The sequence below is a fragment of the Tigriopus californicus genome, chromosome 6 (assembly GCF_007210705.1).
Source record: "Tigriopus californicus strain San Diego chromosome 6, Tcal_SD_v2.1, whole genome shotgun sequence".
NCBI lineage: Eukaryota > Metazoa > Arthropoda > Copepoda > Harpacticoida > Harpacticidae > Tigriopus > Tigriopus californicus.
The window spans coordinates 14,453,592-14,478,283 of NC_081445.1; the positions used below are offsets into that span (position 1 = coordinate 14,453,592).

General features: G+C 43.7%; 2 protein-coding genes and 1 long non-coding RNA gene across 3 annotated transcripts; 1 reads left to right on the forward strand and 2 right to left on the reverse strand.

The window, feature by feature from the left end:
• Positions 1-1,095: 1,095 nt before the first annotated feature.
• LOC131882100 (E3 ubiquitin-protein ligase HECW2-like) lies at positions 1,096-11,174 on the reverse strand. The gene is made up of 15 exons (XM_059229142.1): positions 10,693-11,174; positions 10,461-10,627; positions 10,243-10,385; positions 7,724-10,176; positions 7,345-7,640; positions 7,025-7,270; positions 3,986-4,372; positions 3,474-3,640; positions 3,065-3,355; positions 2,775-3,000; positions 2,525-2,664; positions 2,256-2,454; positions 2,004-2,197; positions 1,718-1,921; positions 1,096-1,632 (listed from the first exon to the last, which is right to left on the reverse strand). Exons 1-15 carry the CDS (start codon positions 10,832-10,834, stop codon positions 1,521-1,523), a joined length of 5,367 nt encoding a protein of 1,788 aa, XP_059085125.1. The 5' UTR covers positions 10,835-11,174; the 3' UTR covers positions 1,096-1,520.
• Positions 4,562-7,402, forward strand: LOC131882107 (uncharacterized). Its single transcript, XM_059229163.1, has 4 exons — positions 4,562-4,800; positions 4,867-5,932; positions 5,997-6,723; positions 6,793-7,402. The coding sequence occupies exons 1-4, from the start codon at positions 4,594-4,596 to the stop codon at positions 7,016-7,018; spliced, it is 2,226 nt and encodes a 741-aa protein (XP_059085146.1). The 5' UTR covers positions 4,562-4,593; the 3' UTR covers positions 7,019-7,402.
• Positions 11,175-22,520: 11,346 nt separating the features above from the next.
• Positions 22,521-24,685, reverse strand: LOC131882111 (uncharacterized). The gene is made up of 2 exons (XR_009373448.1): positions 24,548-24,685; positions 22,521-23,177 (listed from the first exon to the last, which is right to left on the reverse strand). It is a non-coding gene; the product is annotated as an uncharacterized LOC131882111 (long non-coding RNA).
• Positions 24,686-24,692: the final 7 nt, after the last annotated feature.

Sequence of the window (24,692 nt, forward strand, 5' to 3'; positions counted from 1 at the left end):
GGTGCTCTCCATCTCAGAGAGCTATCAAGGTTTTCACCTAGTGCTTGGGTCAAAATTATCTATGTAAATCCCGTCCAGTGTGGGAATCAAGGTCGGGACGGAACACTAGCTAAAAGATAACCGTTTAGAAAGACATGTTAAAAGGAAAGAATTATTAATTGAAAAACTATGAGCACGAAAGTACCAATTGCTGTTTTATTTTCTATTCATTCTTCGATATTTTTTCCAGGAGTGGACGACATGTAAAAACTGTTTTTTGGAAATGTATTTTTGCACAATTTTTCACCAAAAGGTCAAAAATCCTGCACCTTTACTCTAAATGATCTGTTTAGTCTTTTTGTTGGTTACATATCGGAAAACTTGGTTCAACTTAAAACTACCCTTTTTTGACAAAGTTTCAGATTGTCTCACTTGCCACACATATCTGCAAATGCTGATTAATGTAATATCAAAATTTGAATGAAAGGCAAACCCAACTAATATGATTAAGGGAAATCTAGGGATCCAAAGTCCATTTGATCCAATCCAGTCATGTTGTTTTGATCTTAATCAGCCTTCCACTGTAATTAATCCCAACGTGTTGTTGACATGCGGCTGCTCCAAATTGGTTGGCCTCAAATTTTGGCCAATCTCTGTCCAAATCCAAGTTTTGCGTGTGGGGTACCCGAAACCACCTGCGAGTTGAAATTAAGCCGAACTTTGCCGCAATTTATTTCAACCTCGGAGGTTCAAATAAATTGTGGCAAAGTTCGGCTTTAGAGCATCTTTAGCGATTGGAACACTCTTCCCTTTCTTGATTGATCTTTGAAAGTGTAGGGCTAAATTCCATCTCATACCATAAGTTTTCGTGGCCTTCAAGTACAAACAATTTTATGAGGAGCTGGTGGCTTACGTCAAATTGAATAAAGTACAAAATTGCGTGAGATTGTTATCCTTGAATGCAGTTTGTAATTGCATGTTTTTGAAAACAAGCACTTTTACAATTAATGTTCCCAGTGTGACTCAGACTTCATGATAAACTTATCCAAACAAATCATAAGTACAATACGTCAGTAAAAATCGACTAAACAAAGGAAATATAATTGTAATCCTCAGTTCACATAATAGGCACAAATGGAAACTTCGTCTTTATTTTTTTCAGATAGGAAAAAATTGCTTAGAATCCAATTATCACAGTTAGATTCAAAACGTTGCAATGGAGAGAGATTGTTCTAACAACTCGATGGTATGATTACGAGTACAAATATGATTTTAGCAGAAATAGAACCAGTAAGCAAACCAGATATCATACGTAATCATGCTGAGCTACGACAATTGTGACAAGTTAATGACTCAGAGGGAGCAACAGATGAAAATTTGGATGCTTAAAGAGCTCTTTTCAGTAAAGGAGTATAGAGGGAAATTTCATAATGTATAGAAGAGGAAGTATCACAAAGAAGAAGATGAAGAAAAATGGATAACCGAGAAAGGTTGAATGGTGCAAGATGGAAAATACTTTTACAACCACAAAAAGATCTAGTCTACTCGATTCCAAAAGTCGAGGTTTCCTCGACAGCCAAAAGGAGTTTTTCCAAGAGCTGCTCGGGAGAAATGTACGGTGGAAGATCTAGTCTGTTGAAGCAAGTATGAGCCCTGGAAATAATTTAAAAAAAAACAAGTAAATTATTAACGACTTTTGTTTCCTATTTGTGCTGGAAAAAGCTAAGCTATTATTCACCTAGGAAGGCTGGTTGGCTTGCCCCATTTCTCAATGCAGAATCTTCGAGGACCATTGGAGCCTCTAAGTGCGGCAAATCCTTCATAGGGGACGGAAGAAGTTCCCGTCACGAACTGGAGGAGTCGCAGGCGACGCTCGTTGTCAAAACGTTCAATGGCTAACCAAAACCAGGCAATCACAGGGTGGGCATCATAATAACCAGACCTATAGATTTGGATGGATTATGGAGGTGTTTAAACTAGAGAAGAAATCAGAGACAATCAGCTGTTGTGAGGTTGCTCCTTACCTATATTCGGTGTTCCGTCGCCAATCAATAACATCGATTTCAGCTGTTCCAGCAATGACAAGCTCAAGCTCCCTTGCATCAAAGACAGCCAAAAGCCGTGGATCAACCACTTCGTAGAAACCCTTTACTAAGATATCAGTTTGGGCAGCCACACCCCTTTCCAGTCGCCATTTTACAACTCGTTCAATGTAATCCTAAAATCAAGAGGATACCCTTTGTAAAGCAGAGCAACAATGAGAATTTCAGCTGTACCTTTTTATTCTTCTCAGTGACTTGAACGTGTTTCCCTCCAGGCTTTAGGTCACGCTCAACTATTTTCCCAAAGACCTCCTCATTGACTGAAAAGGTCATTCCCAGAGTTTCAGGGTCAGTTATTTCATTCTCTTGCAACCAAACCATGGATTGATGAAATTCACCATCCAGAGACTCAAGATCATCCAAGGAAACAGGCCTAATTGGAATAGATGCTTGGATCAGTCACAGTAGCATAACAAACTATCATCAAGATGTAGCGTTCTTACAGTTTTAAAAGTGCTTTGTAAAATGGTCTGGTGAAGAAGGCATCCAAAAGGTACTTGTTGACCAATGCAAGGCCAAGTAAACGTCCACAAAACCGGAACCAGTCCAGATGGTGATCAACAAAAGACGACAGGGGCGATAGCTGAATGACAAAAATGGACCAATATTAGTTATCTTCTATTGCTCGCACAACCCCATCTGCAGGCATGCGTCTTCCAGAAGTAACATCTCTTTCAAAGAAGCTTTTCTCACTTGTACTGTGTAAGTGTCATTGGCTGAGTATTCAAAGAGACCGTAATACGGATTGAACACCTCTCTTGAGATCAGGAAGAAAAATTCCCTACTTGGCCCGCCATAGTCCAAGCCTTCCTCCTTGTCAAAGGAGATAAACAACCTCGATTTGGCCAAGTCTTTCTTGGAAGCACACATTACTTGCTTGAAGGCATCCTCCAATAGGAACTCCCGACGGATCGGAAACCTGGAAAATAAATCATGACCCTATCATCCGCTGACCAGCCTCATAAAAGACATTGGAAAGTTACTTGAGCTTTCCCGGGCCTTGTCCGTAGCCTTTTGATTCTAGCTTTCGATAGAAGCTCCTAAGCTTGGCATCAAAGTCTCTTCTGTAAGGCGCTGGAGCTCGGGCATTGGCACGGGTAAATCCTGGTGAGGTCAATGGCGAAAGATTGGGAGAACTTCGCGGCGACCGTGGAACGGGCCCAGGCCCAGTGGCGGCTCCACCTGCCGTCAAAGGAGGAGTGCTTGGTCCAGGAGGGAAATTTCCGGCGAGGAGTATTGGAGGTACATACGACATGATTTCTTCCTCGAATAAGCTGGAGATCAATGAAGCGTTATGTTATAACATATTGATTGGCCATTGTTCGAGATATTGGGTGGGTTAGAGAGTTTATCTTTTATCAGTTTTAAGCATTGAGTTATTGGTCTGCATACCTTAGAAGTATAGTGAGTTCAACGTCTTGGGACAATCTTTCCAAAGCATAGGTTCCTTCAAGGCGAATAGCATTGATCTTGTCCCGAAGGTATTTATTCGAGGCCACTGAGGGCCTCTTCTGTTTCAGAACTTCCATTATTGCAGACTGTCTCAAGAAGGCCACAACCTTTAACAAAACGAGCTAGGGGATTAGTTTGAGTTAGGGCATTAGTTTAAAACAGACCCCACCCATATACCGACTTCTTACAGAATTTCTTAGAGATGATTTATTCTCTAAAATGAACTTCTACTTTATAGTAACCTTTATATTAGGACACGGACATCTTTTTCCTTTTAATACCTACCTATCAATGCTAGGTTAAAACTTTTGAAACTCAATATTAAATAATTTTATTTTCAATTTTATTTAGAAACTAATTATGGCTAAAAAGGAAAACAGAGATTGTCATGCCAAATTTATTTTTGTCACTTTTTAACCAAGCTTTGTTTGCTCATTAGCGGTGACACTTACCTTTTCATTGTAAGCGGTGGGGGTATTGCAGAGAACGGCCGGCATAGTCACCCCTCCGCTAGTTGAAGAGGTCAAAGGCCGAACGACGCTCATGGATCGCGCCGACTGGTTCAGTTCGTCGTCTCCCACCGATCGGGATCTTCTGCGGGCATTAGGTGGAGCCAGAAAGATGGCCGTGTTGGGCGTGGCTGTCCGATTTGTATTGAGAGGTGGCGTGAGTGAGTGTCTATGGTTCCGTGGAGGAGGCGGGGGAAGGAGGGGTGAGGCGGGGTCATTGGGCGCCAACAAATGAGGCTCGGACACATCCAAGGGAAGTAAGGGCCAATCGTTGGGTAACCGTGGATCAATGAAAGTTGTCGTTTTAGCCGTGTGATCAATGAAAAATATCTGGAAACAAAAGCGTGACATGTTTTAATAGGCCGATTAACTTGTCTCCATTCATTAACGTGTTAAAAGGCCGTTGGAGGCCCTTTTTGAATGCCAAACAAAGTGTTTCCATTAGTTGGTCTTTATTCCGATAATTGGTTGTCTCTCAAGATTGAGTAATAACGAGACGTATACAATAATACAGGTGGTTAGTCAACATTGAGTCTTAGACTTGAACTAGTATGGCCGTCATGCTCAAGTTCTTGGAGGAGACCTCTATCCATGGTTGTAAATACTTGGTCCATGGCAGAACTATTCTGATGAAGATGATTTGGCTTGTGTCTATCGTTGGATGTGTCACATCTTCAATTTATATCATTTACTTGAACATCAAAAACTGGCAAAGTTCTCCGGCCGTTGTCACAAGTGTGGAACCCATTCTGGTCAAGGTAACGGTTTTGTTTTGTTCAGCTCATTGGTTTCTTTTTACAATTCTGACCTATTCTTCCCTATAGGATCAGATTCCCATGCCTCAAATAACCATTTGCCCCAACGATATTGATTTAAATCTGCTGTTTTTTCGCTTGCACAAAAAATATCCGGAATTGGTTACCGAAGGGCTCATGGCTGCTTTTCAGAAGTCAGCACGAATTTTGGCCTTTGAACAATTCTACTCAAGGTGTACAGAATTTCTTTTGGACAACCGAAGCTTTAAGATTCAAATTTTTGACCCTTGCAAGTCCAACAGTGGGAACATCACCAGTGAATGCCGGTTCGTGCATTTACTCACGGCCATTGTGAAGGTTGATGGGGCAAAGTATCTCAAACAATACATCACTGAGCAAATGGAGACAAATTTGACTATAAATATGAAATCATTGGAATCTTATATGGAAAAAGCAACTGGGAAAACCATGACGGAGAAACGCTATCCAGAAAATGCACCTGGCAACGAAAAATACAAAGTATTGAAGGCATATTGCAACTTTTTCCATGTGATGGACCCAACAAATCCATCAGCAGAGGTCGGTTTACAGAGATTGGAGGATTACGATATTGACAAGACTCTGCCTCCAATCCAAAAAGAGGATTTCCCTCCCCTATATATTCTTCTATCTGAGCGACTGGCATTCGATAACGATAAAAAGCTACATACCAAAATTCTGGCCAAGGCTTTGATGGAGTCCCTACGCAACTTTCTTGGACTTCAAACCATAGAAGAAGCAGTCAAACTTTTGGACGCTTACAGCTACGATTACAAAGAACGGCCTTTCTTTCAAGCTTATTTCTCTCGGGCCAGAAATGGTTGTGAGGATGTTGACCTCGAGAGACCCTGCTCAGACCCGTTCAAGGTCCAATCTTGTCACGACTATTGCGAGTTACTTAACAGGACATCTCATTTACAATCCAAAGTATTGGAGCTTCACCATATGGGCACCTATTCCAGCTCCTTTGATCCGGATTGGTCACCCAAGGCTCTCATTCCCAACTGCCGGTTTTGGTTGGATGGCAAATTCCACGAGGGTCCTTGCTTTCAGGACATCGTCACAGCGAATGGAAGATGTTTGACCACCAACCCAGGTAAGTTGGATTTGTCAAGACCTATGAACAACCACATACCCTTAGACAATTTGATTCGGAGCAGAGCTGATGTCGAGCTTGAAGGATTTAAACCAAAAGGATAGCTTTGTGATGATCCTGTTCGAAGGTGGCGTGCTGAACATCCATGAGACGGTCCCACATAAAACTGGAGCTAGCGTGACGTACAAACTTTACATGACCGCACCCAACCATTTCACCATTGATAAGTTTAGCGAACCCGAAACCACAGCCTTGATAATGAACCGAGGAGATTCCGTTGTACAAGATTTGGATCTCAAAGTGGATGTGATTCAGGTCGTGAAGACCACACCCGAATTTAAGGCCATGAAATGGCAAACCCGCAACTGTCTTTACCCCGAGGAAAAGAAGCTGAGTTTTTTTAACAAGTACTCAGAGTCCAGTTGTTTCTTGGAGTGTGCCTGGTCAAAGGCCAAGGATCAATGTGGTTGCGTCCCATGGTTCTTGTTGGATCACTTTCCCGACTCTTCGGTGTGCATGATCCATGGCAATAATTGCTTTCGGAATCTAATCGAACTTCGATATGAACTCTTAAGGGAAGATTGCGAAGCCAATTGTTTGGCGGATTGCGATCGGTACACCTATCAATACGAAAAAGATCGAATTGCGCGGTATTCTCCCCGTACTGTTTACCCTACCGAATCGTGTTCTGATCATCTTGAGGACGTTCGCAATAATATGACTTGCAACTTTGTGGACGAGTTTGCCAAGCAATTTGGATCAAGGGTGGGCAACATTTCGGAGAGGATCTTGTAAGCTGGAATACCCTTGAGAGCATTAACCAGCTTTAATCTCTTACTCCCATTGATTTTTGTTTTCAGAACCTTCAACAACCAATACTATGTCCGTAGGATGAGAATCACGGCGAAGCGTCGGACTGCCCTAAGAATCTTGAAGACGGCTACCGTGACCTTCATCGATATGCTGTCCAACATTGGAGGAACATTGGGACTATTTTGCGGATTTTCAATTCTCAGTGGGGTCGAGATCCTTTACTGGATCATCATTATCCCTTATCAACGATTATCCAAGACCTCTAGCCTTTAAACTCACTTTGCCATTCCGATCCTTTTTGCTCTCCCAACCTGGTGGAAGGTCCCGCTCCTTGCAAGAGAATATATTCAGTAAGGCCACAAGGTCACGGTTGTGCTGGTAGCGTTCGTAGGTGGATGCATCTCGGCGGATCCGTGAGATCATATGTTTCACCGATGACCTATTCAATAAGCTAGTGCATGGATGGTCAGATTGCTGGACCCGTGTAAAAAAGTCGGATCGGCAAACAAATCGCACCATCGGACTCTGCAAGAATTATACACAATAAGCACAAAGATAGAATGGATGTAATCATGGTGGTTGGATCTGTGATGCCTCACCTGAATCAGCAACTCTTTTTGGCGTTCGGCAGTAATAAAAGAGGCACTCTCACTATAACTCATTCCGTCCGTGATGTCCGTCTCAGAAGATACAGAGGTGGACGCCATAGCTCGATGGATCCGTTGGTATCGTTGATCTAGTTGGAGTCGTTGCTGCTCGTCATGCCTTGCCCCCGAGGCCTCATTAGATGGGTATTGAAGGGCTGAAGCAGGTGCTGGTTTATGCCAAGTAGTCGTATGATTCAGATGGTCGATATAGAATATCCTACCATGGCTGTCCATACGCGCCTCCCAATCTGAAATATGTCATATATGATTATGTCTTTTATGAACAACCAAAAACCAATCTGTGTAGATGACTAAATCTTTGAACACATACGAGTGGGCAGCATCTCATTTGGCGGGAGATTGACTCGAAAGGTACTCCGACGTGGAATTGATGGAAGGGAAGTGACCTGCGCCACAGACTCTGGGGAGATCTCCTCAGTGTAGGTTGACCCAGAGTCCGATGGACTTCGACAGGTCCGATCCGCGGGCGATTTGCTAATCCTTCTCCGATAGAGTCTACTTTCAGAGGGTACCAGTTTATTGGCTGCCCCGGACGCTTCTCCTGCACCATCTTGAATCTGCAGCATCTGCTCACGCCGATACTTCACCACTTGCCCAACGGCTCCAGCCTCAATCTCGGATGATCCTTGAGGTTCATCATTGAAATCGCGAAGGCAATGTCTATATTGCGTGGGTATGACGTCTGGAAGCTCATGAGTCCGATTGACAGAGTCAGGTGGAGGGGTGATCTCCACGCTGAATCCTGAAGCTCCTAAGATTGATGGGTCGATGGGATCAACGTGAGGAAGATGGAGTTGGTGGTCATGGGTTGGAGAATTAAACACAGAATTCGGCGAGGATGGGTAAGGATCAGGAATGTCCTCATCGTCGTCTTCATGGGTGGAGTTGTGTGGACTCCCATTGGGAGTGGACATTCCGGTGGAGTGAGCCTCTGAGATGGACATTGGGGAAGATATGATTCCACTGGAATCAAAGTGGGGAGCTCCCAAGTAATGAATGTCCATGGGGGCTGATTCTAATCTTTGCCGTGATGAGGAGCTTGAATTTGAATATTCACTTGGGGATTGCTCCACAATTACAGGGTTGGGATATTGGGATATGTGGTTGTTGTTTACACTATAAGGACTGGAGCGGAGTGAAGTCCCTGACTCCAATGAGACGACATTTACATTTGTCACAGGTACTGTAACAGGTAGTGTTGAGCTGTTCCCGCTAGTGGTGAGACTAGAAGAATGTGGAATAGATTCAGAAGGAGATTGAGACGATTGAGCTCCCTGTTCCATGTGGTTTGTGCCGCTGGTAAATACGTCATCGTCCAGAAGCGCATTGGTTATATCTAGACTGGTATTGTATGAAGGTACATTGTCGGTGCTCATCAAGTTGGAGTGCCGTTGGCGGATCTCGGAGAGGCATGGGTTTCTTTGACCCGAGCTGGAGCTGCTCTCACTTGCCTCAAGTACTTGGTCCATGTGCTCTTGAAACACGTCATTGGGGATCCCGTCCATGGATTGTTGTTGTTGCACTCCTTGATTGGTCTCCTCATTGTCAGCCTGATCCATTGAAGAGGTATCAACCAAAGATGTGTCATGTTCGGGTGTAGCCAGGGGAGCAGTGCGTGGAACAGATTGCTCACTGTCAACACTGCCAAAGATAGAAAGACCTCCATGGGATTGTGAAGAACCCAAGCCGTGCCTGGACAGTGTATTTGGGCGCCTTGGGTTATCAACCCCTAAATCCAGATTCAGACATGATACTAAGGAAGAAGAGGCTGTTTCGGAAGAGCCTCTCAACGTGAAGTCATCCGCTGCAGTCTCCATGGGTTCGATGCATAAAGCTGACACTGCCTTAGGAACAATGGCCTTTTGGACGCTCCTGCCAAAAGGCAACACATTTGCCTGGTTTCGCCCGGTTTGGGGGCCGAAAACACGATTCTTTTGCAAAGGAATTGGTGAAGCAGGCATATCCGTGGCCGTGGCAGCATCAGCTTGTCTTGGTTCTTGTCGATTTGCGGTATCACTCAAGACACGGTAGTAATTAGCTGTGTCTGGGGAGAGTTTGGAACTTGTAGGATCGGGGTTGGAAGTGGCAAGGGACGAAGCGTTTCGTTTTCTTTCTCGTGGACTTGCACTGAGTTTCCTGGTACTGGATTGGACTCGCATATTGTCATTAGACTGAGACTGAGAGGAAGGAGAGGCTGCAGGAGCCTCCTGAGAACAACTTTGTTGCGACAGTCTCCGGGGCAAAGTTCGGGATCGGACCATTTGTGCCTCACTCAATGTGGCACTGTTTGGTCGGGCTCGGGCACCATTGATAGTCTGGCCTGAAGCGACATTAGTGCTCGGTCGTCCTGGACTCGACTCCTTACGGTTCAAGGCACGTCTTCGTAAAAGAGTAGGAGAACATTGAGTGCCCTCATTCTTCAAATTCGAGCGCCTTCGAGCCGTGGTTTGTCGTAAGAACACCTCTGGTGAGGTCTTCAGCATTTGACGGGAGTCGCTTGATCTACGGTTCATAACCTGTCTGGAGAACGGGGACTCTCCTGGCGAGTTAGAAGCCGAAAAGGGTAGCGATTGACGTGGAGTGCTCAACTCAGAGGCAAACGGAGATGTTGGAGACTTAGCCAACATGGATGCCGTTGGAGGTTGCAGCAGGGAAGACCTCGCGGCCGACGGGGGATCTTGGAACAAGGTCACGCAGAAGCGCAATGAAGAGCAGCATGGGTTTTCTTGGGTGGACAAGGAATAGGCTACATGACTTGGTTTTCTACAAAATACAAGAAAGGGTTTTAGTTTATCTCCATTGATTTCTTGAACCTTCGTTCAATCTCACTGAGTTTTGACGTTGTGCAGCAGTTTGTGAATGGGCGTTTTGAGCTTTCCCAAGTTTCGGGAGATGATCGGCCTTGACTTGACGAACTTGTCTTTGATCTCAATCTCAAGGAAATCATTCATAGACGCGACAAATCGGAATTTCTAAGGTTTGATTAAATGAAGCATAAAAATGAAAATGTGTCCCAAACAAATGTGATAAATCAAAAATACGTTTACCTCGTTATCCCATGACGGATCGACAGTGTTGCGTCTCACATTGGTCCGACAATGTTGACCATAATGGGCAGCCGTTCGATTGAACTCCTCCCCAGGACTAATTTTGAACTTGACATAGGGATCGGGGGAGAAGAAGATTCCCTTTTTGAGACTGCTGGCACCAACATCTGGAAGATGACATGAAACTCATAATACAGGAGAAGCGTTCCAATCTGTCATATCAACAACATACTTGTGATGATGAACTGGACTAAGTCCACATGAGGGTCTTCCTCCTCGTTAACAACAGGTTCCTCATCTGGCTCCACGATGGTAACGGGCTCCACCAGAATAGGGATATCCATTGGAGCACCTTGGGATCCACCTTCAGCCATGGTCAGACAATAAATATGGCAATGATATCCCTCAACCCATTGTTCAAGTCGGTCTTGTGAATCTCATGTTAGGAGATACGGACCACTTGAAGGTTTCACAGGAGGCACGGCACGAATGCACTCCAATTAAGTCAAAGGTGCGCACATAATTTGCTACATTCTTATCAGATCTTCGTCACACCAACATAAATAGGAAAGAGCCTGTCACATTCCCTCTACTGAACTTTCATTTGCTTTGTGCCATAGTGGAGCAACAGCAATCCAGTCTGCCTTACGCCCGAGTTCCACTACCAGTTCCATGGCCTTTGAGTGGAGCGAAAGTGAGCGAGGGAAGAGAAGAAAGAAAGAAAGAAAGAAAGAAAGAAAGAAGGACAGATGGACCGAGAGACCCACTCTGGCTCTGTGCCTTAAACAAGGCCCTCTACAGTGGCAGTAGTACAGTAAGTAGGTACAAACGAAACGCTCTACCAACTGACAAGGATCCTAATTTTTAAAAAGGAGAGGAGGAAAGGCGTCGCAACGAAGGCCATTTGGACGGCCCACCACCGCTCTTTCTCCTCCTCCTTCCCTCAAACAACCGTCAATAGAGGGAAGGCTCTTGTCCTCCTCCAGAAGGGCCTTGTCTCCTCTCTAGGTCAGGACTGCCACACATCTTAGTACCGCAAAACGATCTCTTTTTGGGTCAATAATGTCGCTATGATGTCCTATATGGTAATGGAATAATATTGACCGGCCCTTGATAAAAATTAGAAATAGAGCTGCATGTTGTGTTTATTGATTAAGTTCAATAGCTTCTACAAGAATAATTGACTTTTAGAGTGGCTAGCCAATTACAGGGGTGGCACAAAGTTCGAGGGCCAAGGTGCCGTTAGTCGATTTGACATAATGGGTTGAAATTGCGAGTGACTATTTTTCTTTCCGATTCATTGAAGCATCAACTAGCCTTGTTTAGTTCGAAGGTATGAGACATTTTGATAAAGATTGATTATAAAGCGGTCCGAAAATTTGCTACAGGACTTCTCAACCAGGGCAAATCCTACCATAAAATCAAATTAGCCATAAGGCCTTTGTGGTGTCCTAGAATTTTATTACCAATACAATCAGACTTTGTCATAAGCTTGGTACATCCAATGATTGCCCAAAGAAAGGTCAACTAAGGTCAAAATGGACGCCTGTTGTGAAGTCAGCATGAGAGGAAATCCCTATGGAGACAGTTCGTATTCCTTGACGCCTCAAGAATATTATTCATGCAAAAAGTGGTCAGATCGACAACAACAAAAAAAAGTTTCCCTCTCATTGAATTTTTTTTTTTACAGAAGAATATTTTGCTTTTGATAACTTACGGCAGAAATATTATGAATGTTGAAACTTTGAAACGAACTTTGTACCACCCCTGTAAATAGATATACATAAATATATTTCAGGAATATTTTTTTTGTTCACAAACCAACGTTACTCGACCACATATTTTTCTTCCCTACTTTCTGCTTTTAGTGATTAAGTATTCTTTTTGGTCAAGACCTCGCCCTTGGATTTTTCTGTCATAAATTTTGGCCTATCACAAACATGGGCATCCAGTCCAGTTAACTTATTATCCCCATTAGTGAAAAGGGGCCTTTTTGTTGACATCCTGAGATTGCTTATTTGGCGCTTCTTTGGGGAACCCTAAGTTTTGGTACACTACGTGCATGTTTGATTACTGTGCGAAAAATATCGATTCATCTCTTTGCGCAGAACATGGCCAGACTCAAACACCAACTGATTCCGGTGTAGCAACCCTGACCTAAGAAAGGCTCGAAGTCCAAAAAGGCCAAAGTTCCAGGAAGGGCCTCGTAAAAGTCTCAGTGTGACTGTTCCAACCAAACTGATTCTGAAACGAAGTTTGAGCTTTCAAAAGGTGCACGTGGCGCTTGTTTCGTGGTTATTCGTTTTGTAGACTTACTCCGGATTTGAAATCTGGTTATTATTGCAGTTAATGCAGCAAACAGTTTCGAACAATCACTACCAAATTTATTTAATACGACTTAATTGTTTGTTTTGCTCACTTATCTGCCGATGCATCACGAATTAATTTCTAAATGGTTTCCTTAAATGTTATTTTTTCTCAGTGGGTTGACATGTAACTTGTACTTAATGAAATGACGGCAAAACACTGGGAAAGCGCCTTTGGAACATGCTTTTTGGTTTGAAAAGTTGTGGTGCACAATGTCCAACAATCCTATAACTAATTTTAGCACCAGGGATTACATTATTTAGGCCTTCGATTTCAAATCAATTGGGACCTCAAGTTGGGAGGGAATTGTGCCGCATTTAGGTAGACTGCAAATATGATCCCATGTCTTATTGTACGAAACAATACTGCTTTCACGTTATCGCTGGGAAAAATGTGGGCTGTGTAGCCTAGAAGAAAAATGTACATAAATATCACTTTAAGTAATTTAAATAATGAGTTTCTCTGTATGTGCTTGAGAATGTCGATTTTGCGAGGTAAAATATAATTGGTAGACACGCAACCTACCTAACACTCTTGTTCATAGTAAAAACCGCAAAAACCTTTCTGAGGGATGAAAGTGGTAAATTCTTTTTTGAGCTATCGCAATCAAGGACAGAGTAGCCTTGGATTCCGTTGGGTAAGAGCCTAAGAACAAAGAGGTCTGACAAAAACGCAGAGAACGAGACAAGGAAGCAAAAACAGCGGTAGACAGAGTCGGACTTGCTCTTTCACTAAAGCAAGTTTTTTGTTGGGATTTTTTGCTCGCCACAAAAACTTGACCTGAATAGCTTTTAGTATATCCCCGTAACAACCAGAATGAGGCCATAAGTAAGAGTCTTCTCAGACTTTCAGACCAAGAGCTTTGTTTTCACTTCTTGTCCCAAGTCTCTTTCGTGTGCGATCTCTGGGTGACCTTAATCCGATTCCACCTCAATCATGAAGGCTGCTGGAGGCAAGTCGTCCCACAGCGCATGGCTAAATGTACAAAAGCTCATTGCATTTTTGGCTTTTGCTTTTCTCCTTGCCCTGCAGAATCCTCAATTTTAGACTTGGAATCAAGGAGTCTTTGTTTGACTAGCGTTAGGCTAGCCAAGCATTGCATCCGTTCCAATCGTCAGTCCAAAGTTAACGCCTTTCAAGCGGCGGATCGACCGACCGACACACCGCCATGTCTCCCCCAGCCCAGTAGTGCAAAAATATCCTGAAGCTTGTGCAAAATCCTACTTGGCTTGACTTTGACGCGCCCTTGGCGATGAGACGATCCACTGGGAAAAAGTGTTCATGTAACATTAAGGGCCCAAAGATTAGATCCGTTTTAAAGGATATAACTCTTTAACAAGTAGAACTTTAACAATTGAAGCTTGTTTCCTGTTGATACGTGGTTAAATCCAGAAGGCGTCGGAAATGTTGTACAATTCGTCTCGAAACCTCATCATTCCTTGTCGGTTTGAAACGTGAAATAGCTTTCAAATTATGCTATCAATATTCAAAATAGTGGAGCCACCATAGTTTTGTACAGTGGGGAGTGTACGAAGTCTGTTATTGCATGCGGACCTGCGGTTGGCAAAGATTTTTGCACTAGGCCTATGAAGAAAGTGATGCACTTTCGATGAAGCTTTGAACTTCGTCCTTCATGGAGGCTTCGGTCTACCCTATCCTATTGTGGCAGATAAATTGCACACTTTGGCTGGGACTGCCCTACACCACAGACATCAGAATCAACTACTTCCGCCAATTCTTCACCTTCCTTCAATTCATGAAAAGTGAAGTACCAACTTCACTTCCACCGTGAGATCTCTTATCCCTACCGCCAACGGGCAAAAAAGCCTCTAAGGCCCACCACGTTCATTTGTACGTCTGTGACAATCGAGTTTTTGCAGACTGCAAGTGACGGTGGAGTGGGCGAGAGAGTTGAAATTTGCACGCAATTCCTGCGAAAACGCCATTAAGACCGACGAACAGAAGAGGGAAAAGGGGGAATTGGCGAGGTTTTACGACGGACGACTCGATTCACTGTGGCTCCTAGACTTCAGCGTCACCGTTGAGAAGACGCGGAACACGAAGAGTACTTTTGCAATCCTCGTGAGCCAGTCCCTTCGCTGAACAAAGAAAATGGCCAATGTCTGTCACATGTCTGAGGGCAACTTATCACACACATTAGAGTTTTCAGCCAATGGAAACAATAGCTGGATCCCATTGAACAAGGTCGCGGATATCAGAGTAATCCTAGTGCCCGAATTCATCGCAAGTGGGACATAATTAAGCTCGAATTATTCTTGACTTATAACGCAACAGTGTGATTAATTTTGCATATAACTGTTAAACGTCTGTCATTAGTAGCATGTTCTATAATACTACGACGCATTTTTATCCTGGAGTCTGCTTCGACTACAGAAAACTTGCTCGTTGTGCGTCTCCCTCACTTTTAGTGTCAGTAAAGGGTGGACCTTACTTACAAATTCATTTTTTTTTACATATCCCCCCTTTTGTTTCGAGAGTCAGAGGGCGATCGCGTCTACCGTTTAAAAAGTTTCAGACGTTATTCTCTGACGAGTATAATGAGATAATTTTAAATTCCCAACGAACATGTTTAAGACAGAACAATGAAAAGCCAGAAAGGCGGAAAAGGGATGGGACAATCTTTTTCCGTACCACTAAAAGCCGTGCAAAAATAGCTTGAGATAACTCTACGAAATGCTCACAAGCGAAGGGTTTCCAATCATCCCTCCATGGCCAGCAGCTCTTTTTAGCCTTTGAGAAGCACGAAATGTTAGTCAAGCCCGCTACAAGAATGCCATAACTCATTCCGAGACTGGTACCGAGCATGCTTCCGGGTTAAAAACCACCCTGATCAGGGCAAAACCAGCCACACACGATCTGAATCCAGCATTGCCAAATCCAGTTATAAAACCATGCGATTCGCAGCCAAGCCAACGAATCCATTTCGGCCTGACTCGTTCACTCGTGGCAATAGAGAATTGGAAAAGTAAACTTTTCCTTTGGTGGTGAATCAACTCTGAATGGCATCTATGGGCCTGCTGCCAATATAAAAAGTTCAACCCTTACATTCATCTCAGCCCAGGGTTGATTTCGTTCTCTAATAATACATCATCTCGGATTTCAGGCCCTTCTCTCAGTCCAGCATATTGCGCTCTAGACCTGATCTCCATGAACCTTTCGTCCATAACAGGGATGTTTTTTGCGGGTGGTGGTGGTGGTTGAGCAGTTCAGGAATCAGGGACGATCTCGTCTAAAATGAGAGAGTGAGAATCGGCTGGCTGGCAGGCAGTTGAAATGCTGCTGCCCTCATCATCCTTGTTGGAAAGTGAAACGTACGTCGCTCGTTTTTGCCTCCTCCTCGGTTGTTTTTGCACCCTCAAGGATGAGTGAGTGGCTTTACCCGCACTCCACTGTCGAGAACCAACCCCCTGGTTCGAGAATTCATATCCAAAATGAGTGAGTGGCTTTACCCGCACTCCACTGTCGAGAACCAACCCCCTGGTTCGAGAATTCATATCCAAAAGACTCGAGTGCCTCCTGAAGCCATCATTAGTTGACGGTGGATGCACAGGAGGGCTTTTGCTCAGTGGAACGAACCTGTGGAGCCTTTGGACGAGTAGACTCTCAGGTTTTGGCCCTGACAAGAGCTTCTCGTATGACGGGGCAAAAACCTCGCTCTACACACACACACACACACACACACATTCTCACATGCATCTAACCAACCATCTAGCAACCCACCAACCCCCGTGATAAAAGAGCCATTGGCCAGGTAGAGACCAACCGAAAGTGATGTACATGTGTGTATGTTGTACAACCCTTCCGCGTCTACGTATTTCATATTTACAGGGTCTGGAGTCTTCGAGTCTTCGAGTTCAAAGCATTCTGAAAATTGGAACGTGGGTGGGGGGACCTGGGTCGTGTTGAAATTGAAGCAGTGTTGGGGCTTTTCAAACTGACAGTATGTAGTACATGAACTAGTTGGTCCCATCTTAAGGGAGGCTCTTTTCATCCGTTAAGTGCAAGCTGCACACAAAAGCGATCTTTTCAGAAGCCATCAGAGTGCATTGCCCTCTCCCTGTCTCTCTGTCTCTCTGTCTCCCTGGCTGTTTTCCTCCCCATTCCCTCGTTCTCTCCACAAAGAATCGTTTTTCATTGGCATGGACCTCGTTCAAACGCAACATCGGCCTTCCGTATGCAGCACTGACGTCCTGAATGTAGCTCTAGCATTCGTTGTAGCATATCTATGTGTGTAGTCGCATGTATGGAAGAGAGACTCGATCGACACCCATACACTTCCACCCCATGACACAGGGGAGGCCAGAGCAGAGGAGGACTCAGTGAACGTGGCATTGCTGCTTTTTGTACATTACTTCGAAGGGAGGACAGACTGACTGGCTGACTGACTAACTGGGTGGGTGTGGGGTACTGTACGCATGACCCACCAGCCTGGATTTAGTTCACGGAACACTCGGCTATCCTCGACAAGACTGCGTGGCAGCATGACCCGCAAGTCAGGTCAAGAGCCTAAAATGACTTGGCGACAGACAGATAGTTGATGGGCTTACATTTTTTCTTTGCTTGTCCATCAAACCAGTTGTCACCAACCTCAATTTGGAATTTCAATTGAGGCGAAAATGTCAGCTAACATATTGTTATGATTGACTCTAAAATATATCAAGAACGCATGATATTTGTCAAAGGAAATCCAATTAATGTTGTTTCAAGGCCTTTTTTTCGAATCAGATCATAGTAATATGTGAAAGGAGATACAGGCCTTGACCTAAATCGCCAGATCTTTGCTGCTTATTCAAGACTAATAATATGGAATGCCGAATCGTTTTCGTTCTGATCAAATGTAAAAAATACAATCACAACGAAGACGAAAGTGTCAGCTAATATTTTGTCTCGATTGACGCTAAATTGTTAAGAACAAGAAAAAAAATGTTTTGAACAACTGCAATAATCAAGGAAATGCTGGCTAATATCTTTTAAGGCCCTCTTTTCGAATCGCATCATAGTAATATGTGAAAGGAGATACAGGCTTAAACCTAGGTCGCAATTTCTTGGCTTCACTGCTTAGTCAATGTTGAATGCTTAGGAATGTCGAAATATTTTCATCATAATCAAATATAAAAAAATCCAAAGTTTGTCATCAAGTGCACTTTTTGTAGGATTTACGAATGACTTGCGGGACAAGGTGCACCTTGCAACAAGAGAAGTGAGGGTCGGGTCTGTAGATCTTGGAGAACCCTTGATAGCCTCAGCTTTTTGAGGGAAAGGGGAGAGAAATACAGTGTGTCCGTTTCACTGTTAAAACTAATCGTGTAACTTTCGACAATCCATTTTTCCGTCAAATCAGTTGAGTCCAGAACAATTTCCTTCTTGCCAAGACAATCAAGTTACGCAATTGAATCCAACAAATTCAGTCAACTTTTAGGCATGAATGCGAGATCAACCTAAGCAGTGCTTTTCTCCCAGTCATCGATATCAGAAGTTGAGGGGTTGGGAATGTAGGTCGACTTCTCTGCTGTTGTGGGATTAAGCGGCCTTCCTAACAAGCCTTCTTGTCCTAGCGAATGAAAACGCGAGTGTATGCACAAAACTGGGTTGTTCATGATAGATTTACAAACCATCTTACACTTCGTCAATAGAAGGGACACATATATAAATATACTATATTTCCGTCCTTCATGATAGCATTCATGGTTTGAGTGAAAAAAAAAACTTCGTTGACTGAAACAGAGTGGCCAACAGGTCGAATTCATTTTGCAGGAATTTGGCCAATGTTGTCTCAAGTGCCTCACATTGAGAGTTTTGAACCCTTTCAAGCCCTAGCTGGTATAGGTTTTTCAAACCCGTTTAATTCCTTTCTACCATCGGTTGATGGGCTTGGGTTGGGGAGTTTATGTTTGGGTTTCAGGTTTATAGAACGAAAGGACTCAAGTCAAACAAGTAACAATAACATTAAACGCAAAACGTTTGTCAAAACGAGGCCAAAAGAGAAGTGCTATGGATTCAGCATGGCTTGTATTCAGTCATGGCAAGAATAATAACTCATGTACAATCCCTTCTGAATCTTAGAATTGCAGTAATTGTGAGCACTTCTCAAGGCACGTCCGTAACAGAGAAACAGAAGGAGGTGTCTGCTACACTTAAGCCATGTGATATTCGGGCTTTATAAGACGAGAAGACGTCCAAAATGACATAGTCTGTACCAATAGATAGATTGGAAAACTAAGGAAAATGATCGTCAATTTTGGCAAAGCACGAGTTAATTGAAGATGACGAAATTAGGTAGGGAGATAAACGAGAATACCATTTTATGAGGTTTTCATATACATATATATGTATACCAAGAAATACTTGACCTCATACATATGCCAGTTTGTATACTCCATTACTTCCGTTTTGGGGATCGGAAGATAGCCTTTTGTCTTGAGCCATCCAGTCTAAATCTAGCCGCACAGCTTCCTCTACCTGGGCCAATACAATCTTGGTCAGGTGTAAATGTGAGAGAAATTGCCGTCTTCCATATTTGTGTCTAGCCACTACCAGAGACAGGGTTTGGTAAAAATCTAGCCGTCCTCCCCCTGAGCCTTCCCTACTCACACATGTACAAGATCTTCTACGGTACAAGAGTTTCACCTTCGTCGAAAGTTTGGCTTGGATTTCAAAGCCAACCAACCAAGCAGCCAACCAAGGAACTTCTCCGAAGAACGACCAAAGAAAGAGGTGAATGGCATGAAGACGTCGATTTAGTCTTAGTCGTGGTCGCCGCCAATGATTGTGGTGACTGGATGGTTCCTACCATTGGAGCCCTGGTGGAAGGAGGAGAAGGTGAGCGGCAAGCTGTCATGAATTTCCTCTTTACGATCGTCTGGGATTTAAATCCGAAGAAACGCCAGCGTAGAAGTGCCAATTGAACGGATATGGAAGGTACTTAGAGAGATAGTGTGTACTTACGAGGGTCTGGGCACCATGTGCCTTCATTTATCATTTCTTTCCCGGATCAAAATGACACGAGAAGAAACCGTTTTCACACATTCGCAGGCCTACATGGACATCTTGGAAAATGAAGCCCTCAGAAATACTTTTCGCCTTGTCCGCCCCATTGGATATTATTTCCGTCGGGATGCAGTTTTATATCATAATTGGTGCTCTATGGTTTCATTTGTTCAATCGAATCACGTAATTCAGTCAGTTATTGACCCCAAAAAAGTGGATAATTCCGTTCATTTAGACACGTGTCATAACAAAATATTGGAACGAAAGAGGAAGTTTCCTCTCCAAGCGACCATTTCCAAGAATCTAAGTAATATCAAGAATGAGCTGTGATGGAAAACAGTCAGGCTTTTCAATTGATTGGACGTTGACGGGGGAAAACAGAGCACACAAAGGGACTCTAAAGCTTGTTTCAACGAGGACTTGTGTTCAGTATTTGTCAGAGTGCAAGTGTTTTTGAAGCAAATTGTGCATTTGTGCCTATATTATTTTTCCTCGACTGTAAAAGCAACAGGAGCTGAGGAAAATAGTTGTTAATACATATTTTGAAGTGCCGAGTTTTCATTTTGTCAGAACCTGATGTGAAAATTTTGTTCAGGTACTTAAAAATAGATATCATATGGAGAAAATGATTTTAGCAAAAATTAATACTTCCGTTTGGATTGTACGGTGCAGGAATGGATTTCCTTTTTGTAAATCAGTATACGGCTTTAAATCGGATTGATGGCTGTTTAAGACATTTGTTTACATTGGCTTATCACTTGACTCATTCTAGAATTCTTAACAAAAAGTTTTGACACTGAGCCGGTGCCAAAATATATAGTATTAGGAAATAGCTCCTTTTCATCCAAAGACACATTTTAATAAGGAAACCTTAGTCAAATTCAGAGAGGAGATCCTCAATGTATGTAATAGAAAGTACGTAGTGTATTTAACCCCTCATTCTTGGGCAGTGACTAGCAATGCCTTGGATGAAGAAAATTTGATGTGCACACGATGACGATCAAAGAGTCAAAAAAGGCTCAGGCATAATCTAACATTGTCTGGATTATTTTGCAAACACTTCGGAAATTTTACTGCCCATCATTCCACATTGAATAAAGCGCCCACATATCGTCGCTCTCTGTGTATATTTTAATGGAATTTGGTACGGCTTTTACGAGCAATTGGACGAATTTAAAGAGATCAGATGGTTTCCGTGACGAAGACAAGATTTTCGAAGTCTCTCATAAAGCTAGCTTACAAAACAAGGATTCTCGGGTCCTTGGGTTCGTTAAGCTTTTCCTGTTCCAATCACTTTGCATGTTATGGAACAAAGACTAAACGTACCGAAAGTACCCTTGGAACATGATCTGTTATTTAGAGGGCTGAAACTAGTGAGTGACAGGAATAACAAGATATTTTCTTCCAAGAAGGTGAAAGATTAGCTCGAGAAAGCACTTGTTCTGATGACTTGGGGACACAACGTCCATTATGTATCGTTTTTCTACGCAGTGGTCATTGGAGAAAATGTATCAATTCATCGAATCACGGTTAACCGGATTACATCCATGTCCAGGATTGAGATCTTTCCGGTCCGTTGCAACTCCGATGAATATTTTGACGATCAGAGAAATTGATCTTAAAACGAGGTGAACTAATCAGTCAAAAGCAAAGACCACTTAGACCACAAGTGCGAGATTCGAGTAGTGCTGAGTGTAGCCTGTTATGTCTGCAAATAGAACGATAGACGAGTATTGAATGTCTGCAGACAAGATCGTGGCTGAGCTGGAAAAGTAAACAGTGCCACCTCATTTGAAGCGACCAAACAGACTGCCGATAAATTTATAATGGGAATGGGATCGCAAAAGCTCCAAAAAAAGTAACGACGTAGTAGCAGCTCTGAAACGTTTGACGGATCTGGTTTGGTCTTCATAGTAGAAAGTGTAGGTAACCTTTAAAGGAAAGCGAGTGGGAAAGGACAGACATTATTTCAAAGCAGAGTCAGACCTTCCACGTAGGCTAAAGTTCTACTAGTAGAAATAGTAGTAGTGGTAGAAGTACGAGCAACAACATTACTACTATTCTTGTACCTCCCCCTGTGAGGGCCGGATACGTACGTTCTCTGTAGGCCTACTTCAGTCCTAGAGTATTTTGGACCAAAAAAGAGGGAGAGAGAGAGAGAGAGAAAGAAAGGGAGTAAGAGATTCAGCCAAGTCGGCGGATTTCAAGTCCAAGGTCACTCGCCCAAAGGAATGGTGAGCTTTTCATAGGTCTACTAAGCACTGGACTTGGTTAAATACTCGGATATAAGAGTACATATCACGGTTACTTCGCCTGTTACTGTTTTTGTATACAGGTTTTGGGCAAAACTGCCACGAGCAATTGCCGTCACCATGTCGTACTGACAGCTTAATACTTGAGAGAGTGTTGAAAAAGTCTCTACAAGCGGAGGCACCGTCTGGCCTTGGTGGTGGCCTTGCCCTTGAGACGCGAGACCAAGGTCGCTTTTGATTTCGAAAGCTTCCTCGGCAAGCCTTAGGCTGTATGCGTTGGGGCTCATTGGCTAGGCCCGTCTGGCAAATCCCACAGATTTGTCTCTTGATTAAAACTCGCAAATAATGGATCAGGCCTTTTTTTAATGCGGACATTTTTCGCCCTCTTTTGCTTTTTGACCCATACTAAGTCTCTCTTTTGGAAGTCAATGAATCTAATATTTGGCTCGTATTTCAAATCTGAAATCTGAAAGGGAAAATCTGAAATCCCGCATTGTGACTCGGCATTCACATAACGCGAAGATTTGTTGGAGGTGGCCAAATCTGGGGTCAACCAATGATTCCGTTTCCAATGGGTTATTGTCCATCTTTGACCCAATTTCAATCAGGAAGATCATACAGGATCTACAGAGGTCTGCAGATCCACTCCACTGGCCAAGGGTTGGTGGGGGGTTGGTTGTTGGTGGTTACTTGAGTGTCTAGTATCACGCGAGACAGTCCACGACCGTTTTCTCCTCCTGATCTGGCACCGCAACCCTGTCCATCAGGAGGAGACGACGGCTATTTTACAAAGTGAAGCCACTAGCTGAGCGGCGGGGAATAAGGAGGCGAAGTAGGAGGAAGAGCCTCGACTAGACTCCCGACTAATACTGCTTTTCAGCTGTTCAGCTGCTCGTGCTCGTTCTTGTCCCTCCGTCAGCTGACAAAATTGTGCTCCTTCTCTATGAAGTGGTCGTCTTGGCAGTGCCTCATTGCCTCAGTGTCACCGTTGTGGGCAGGTCTTGTTGGAAGAGGATGCCTCTCTCGGCCTCTGGCAGAAGGGACAGCCAAAAAGAAATGCATTCACGTAGTCGTCGTGGGGAGATTGAGCCTATGCCAAAGAGAACAAAACGAGTACATTATCTGGTCGCTGGCGGGCGGAGGACAAGGTACAGTAGAGGAGCTGAGAGTGTCTGGTCTCTATCTTTTGCCACTAGCTACGAGGATGGATCGCGAGCAGAGTTAGCTTGTTATTGCTTAGCTGCCCCGCTATAACCCAACCAACGACGTTCAAGGAAGGACGTCCATTCAGGAGGGGGCCAGCCGAAGAAAACGACGCAAAAGAGCACAAGAAGTGCAGAAAGTATCTGTGTTTTCCTCCATACCCTGCAGGCTCACGCCAGTCGCCAGTTTAGCAATGGATCATTGAAAGAGACCTGCACGCACACACACAAACAGACTCACATACACATGGGCACCCTCTGCAGACCGAGACAGAGGGGTTAGGTTCCGTCCTTATTTGTGTGAGGGGGAAGGTTTCTTCTCCAGAGAAGATTGTTGCCCAGGGTTCCTTGCTTGTCTCAACTGTATAGAATGATATTACCACTATACTGAGAAGTGCTATATTATGTTTAAACCCTGAATACCACTCAAACCTGTGATAAGTGGTATTACACCACTTATCATTTCATTTCAGTTGAGTTCCAGCCCCATGAGAGTTCAGGATCATGATGGTTCATATCATCATAACTTACAAGCAATCGTTTTTCAGATATTTCCTCAACAGAAATTGCAAAATTATTTCAGGAGCGTGCAAAGTCTGGAACCCCTGAATGTCGGTGGGTTGCCAGCTCTGCGATGTCTCTAAAGGGGGTCTTTTACATCAACGCACACTCACAAAATAGGAGTGAGAGACACGTTAAAGTAAAGCTGGCGCCCAGGAAAAGGGAATGAGGGTTGCCATCTATGCCAAAGCCTACTTGCTTTTGTGCGAGACGTCGGCAATGTGGTCCCACTTGCCCTCTTTAGACTCGTCTGTTTTTCAGATCAGGGTGACTAAAGGAGCTGTTTCCATAATCCTGATAGAATATTTCAATTTGGCTCAAGCCCCCATGGTCAACAATTTTGTTTGTTGAAAAAAAAAAATGTTGCTTTAAGGATATGCTGTTGGTGTTACTTTGATGAACTTTGCTTGTCACCACTTAGAACCCATTGCTGATCACGGGTTTTGGTTTTGAATTGCTCAGCACATACAGCGGCTGAAAGCAAGTTCTCAATCATTGGTAGCCATCAAGTTTGCATTGGATGAAAAAATTGGCTTAGATTTTTACTGAAAAAATGCGCGAGATCAAAGACGAGTCTGGCCATCCTGATTGTTGGTGGTTTAGTCTTGGCCTCCTCATCATTGCAGAAATAACAGCAGCAGACGTCGCAGTTCACCATGGAAAAGGCAGAAAAAACGCCTAACTAGTACACACTCACAGGCTAACACACACGATATGGTCACGTCGAGCCATCGGCCTGGCCCTCCCGTTCCAGTTTGGTGGCCCCGGCGGGGCCATCGCCATGGAGCCATTAACTTGCAAGGGGGAAGAAGGCACGTTGCGTTGGGGAACTCTTTAGTGAG

Excerpts from the sequence above, each read along its gene's own strand:
- LOC131882100 (XM_059229142.1), bottom strand. The coding sequence starts at position 10,834 with ATGGCTGAAGGTGGATCCCAAGGTGCTCCAATGGATATCCCTATTCTG. Across the intron at positions 7,271-7,344 it reads AAAAAGAGTTGCTGATTCAG|AGTCCGATGGTGCGATTTGT; the intron begins GTGAGGCATCAC and ends TAATTCTTGCAG. Across the intron at positions 3,356-3,473 it reads GAACTCACTATACTTCTAAG|CTTATTCGAGGAAGAAATCA; the intron begins GTATGCAGACCA and ends ATTGATCTCCAG.
- LOC131882107 (XM_059229163.1), top strand. The coding sequence starts at position 4,594 with ATGGCCGTCATGCTCAAGTTCTTGGAGGAGACCTCTATCCATGGTTGT. Across the intron at positions 5,933-5,996 it reads ATGTTTGACCACCAACCCAG|AGCTGATGTCGAGCTTGAAG; the intron begins GTAAGTTGGATT and ends GATTCGGAGCAG. Across the intron at positions 6,724-6,792 it reads AACATTTCGGAGAGGATCTT|AACCTTCAACAACCAATACT; the intron begins GTAAGCTGGAAT and ends TTTTGTTTTCAG.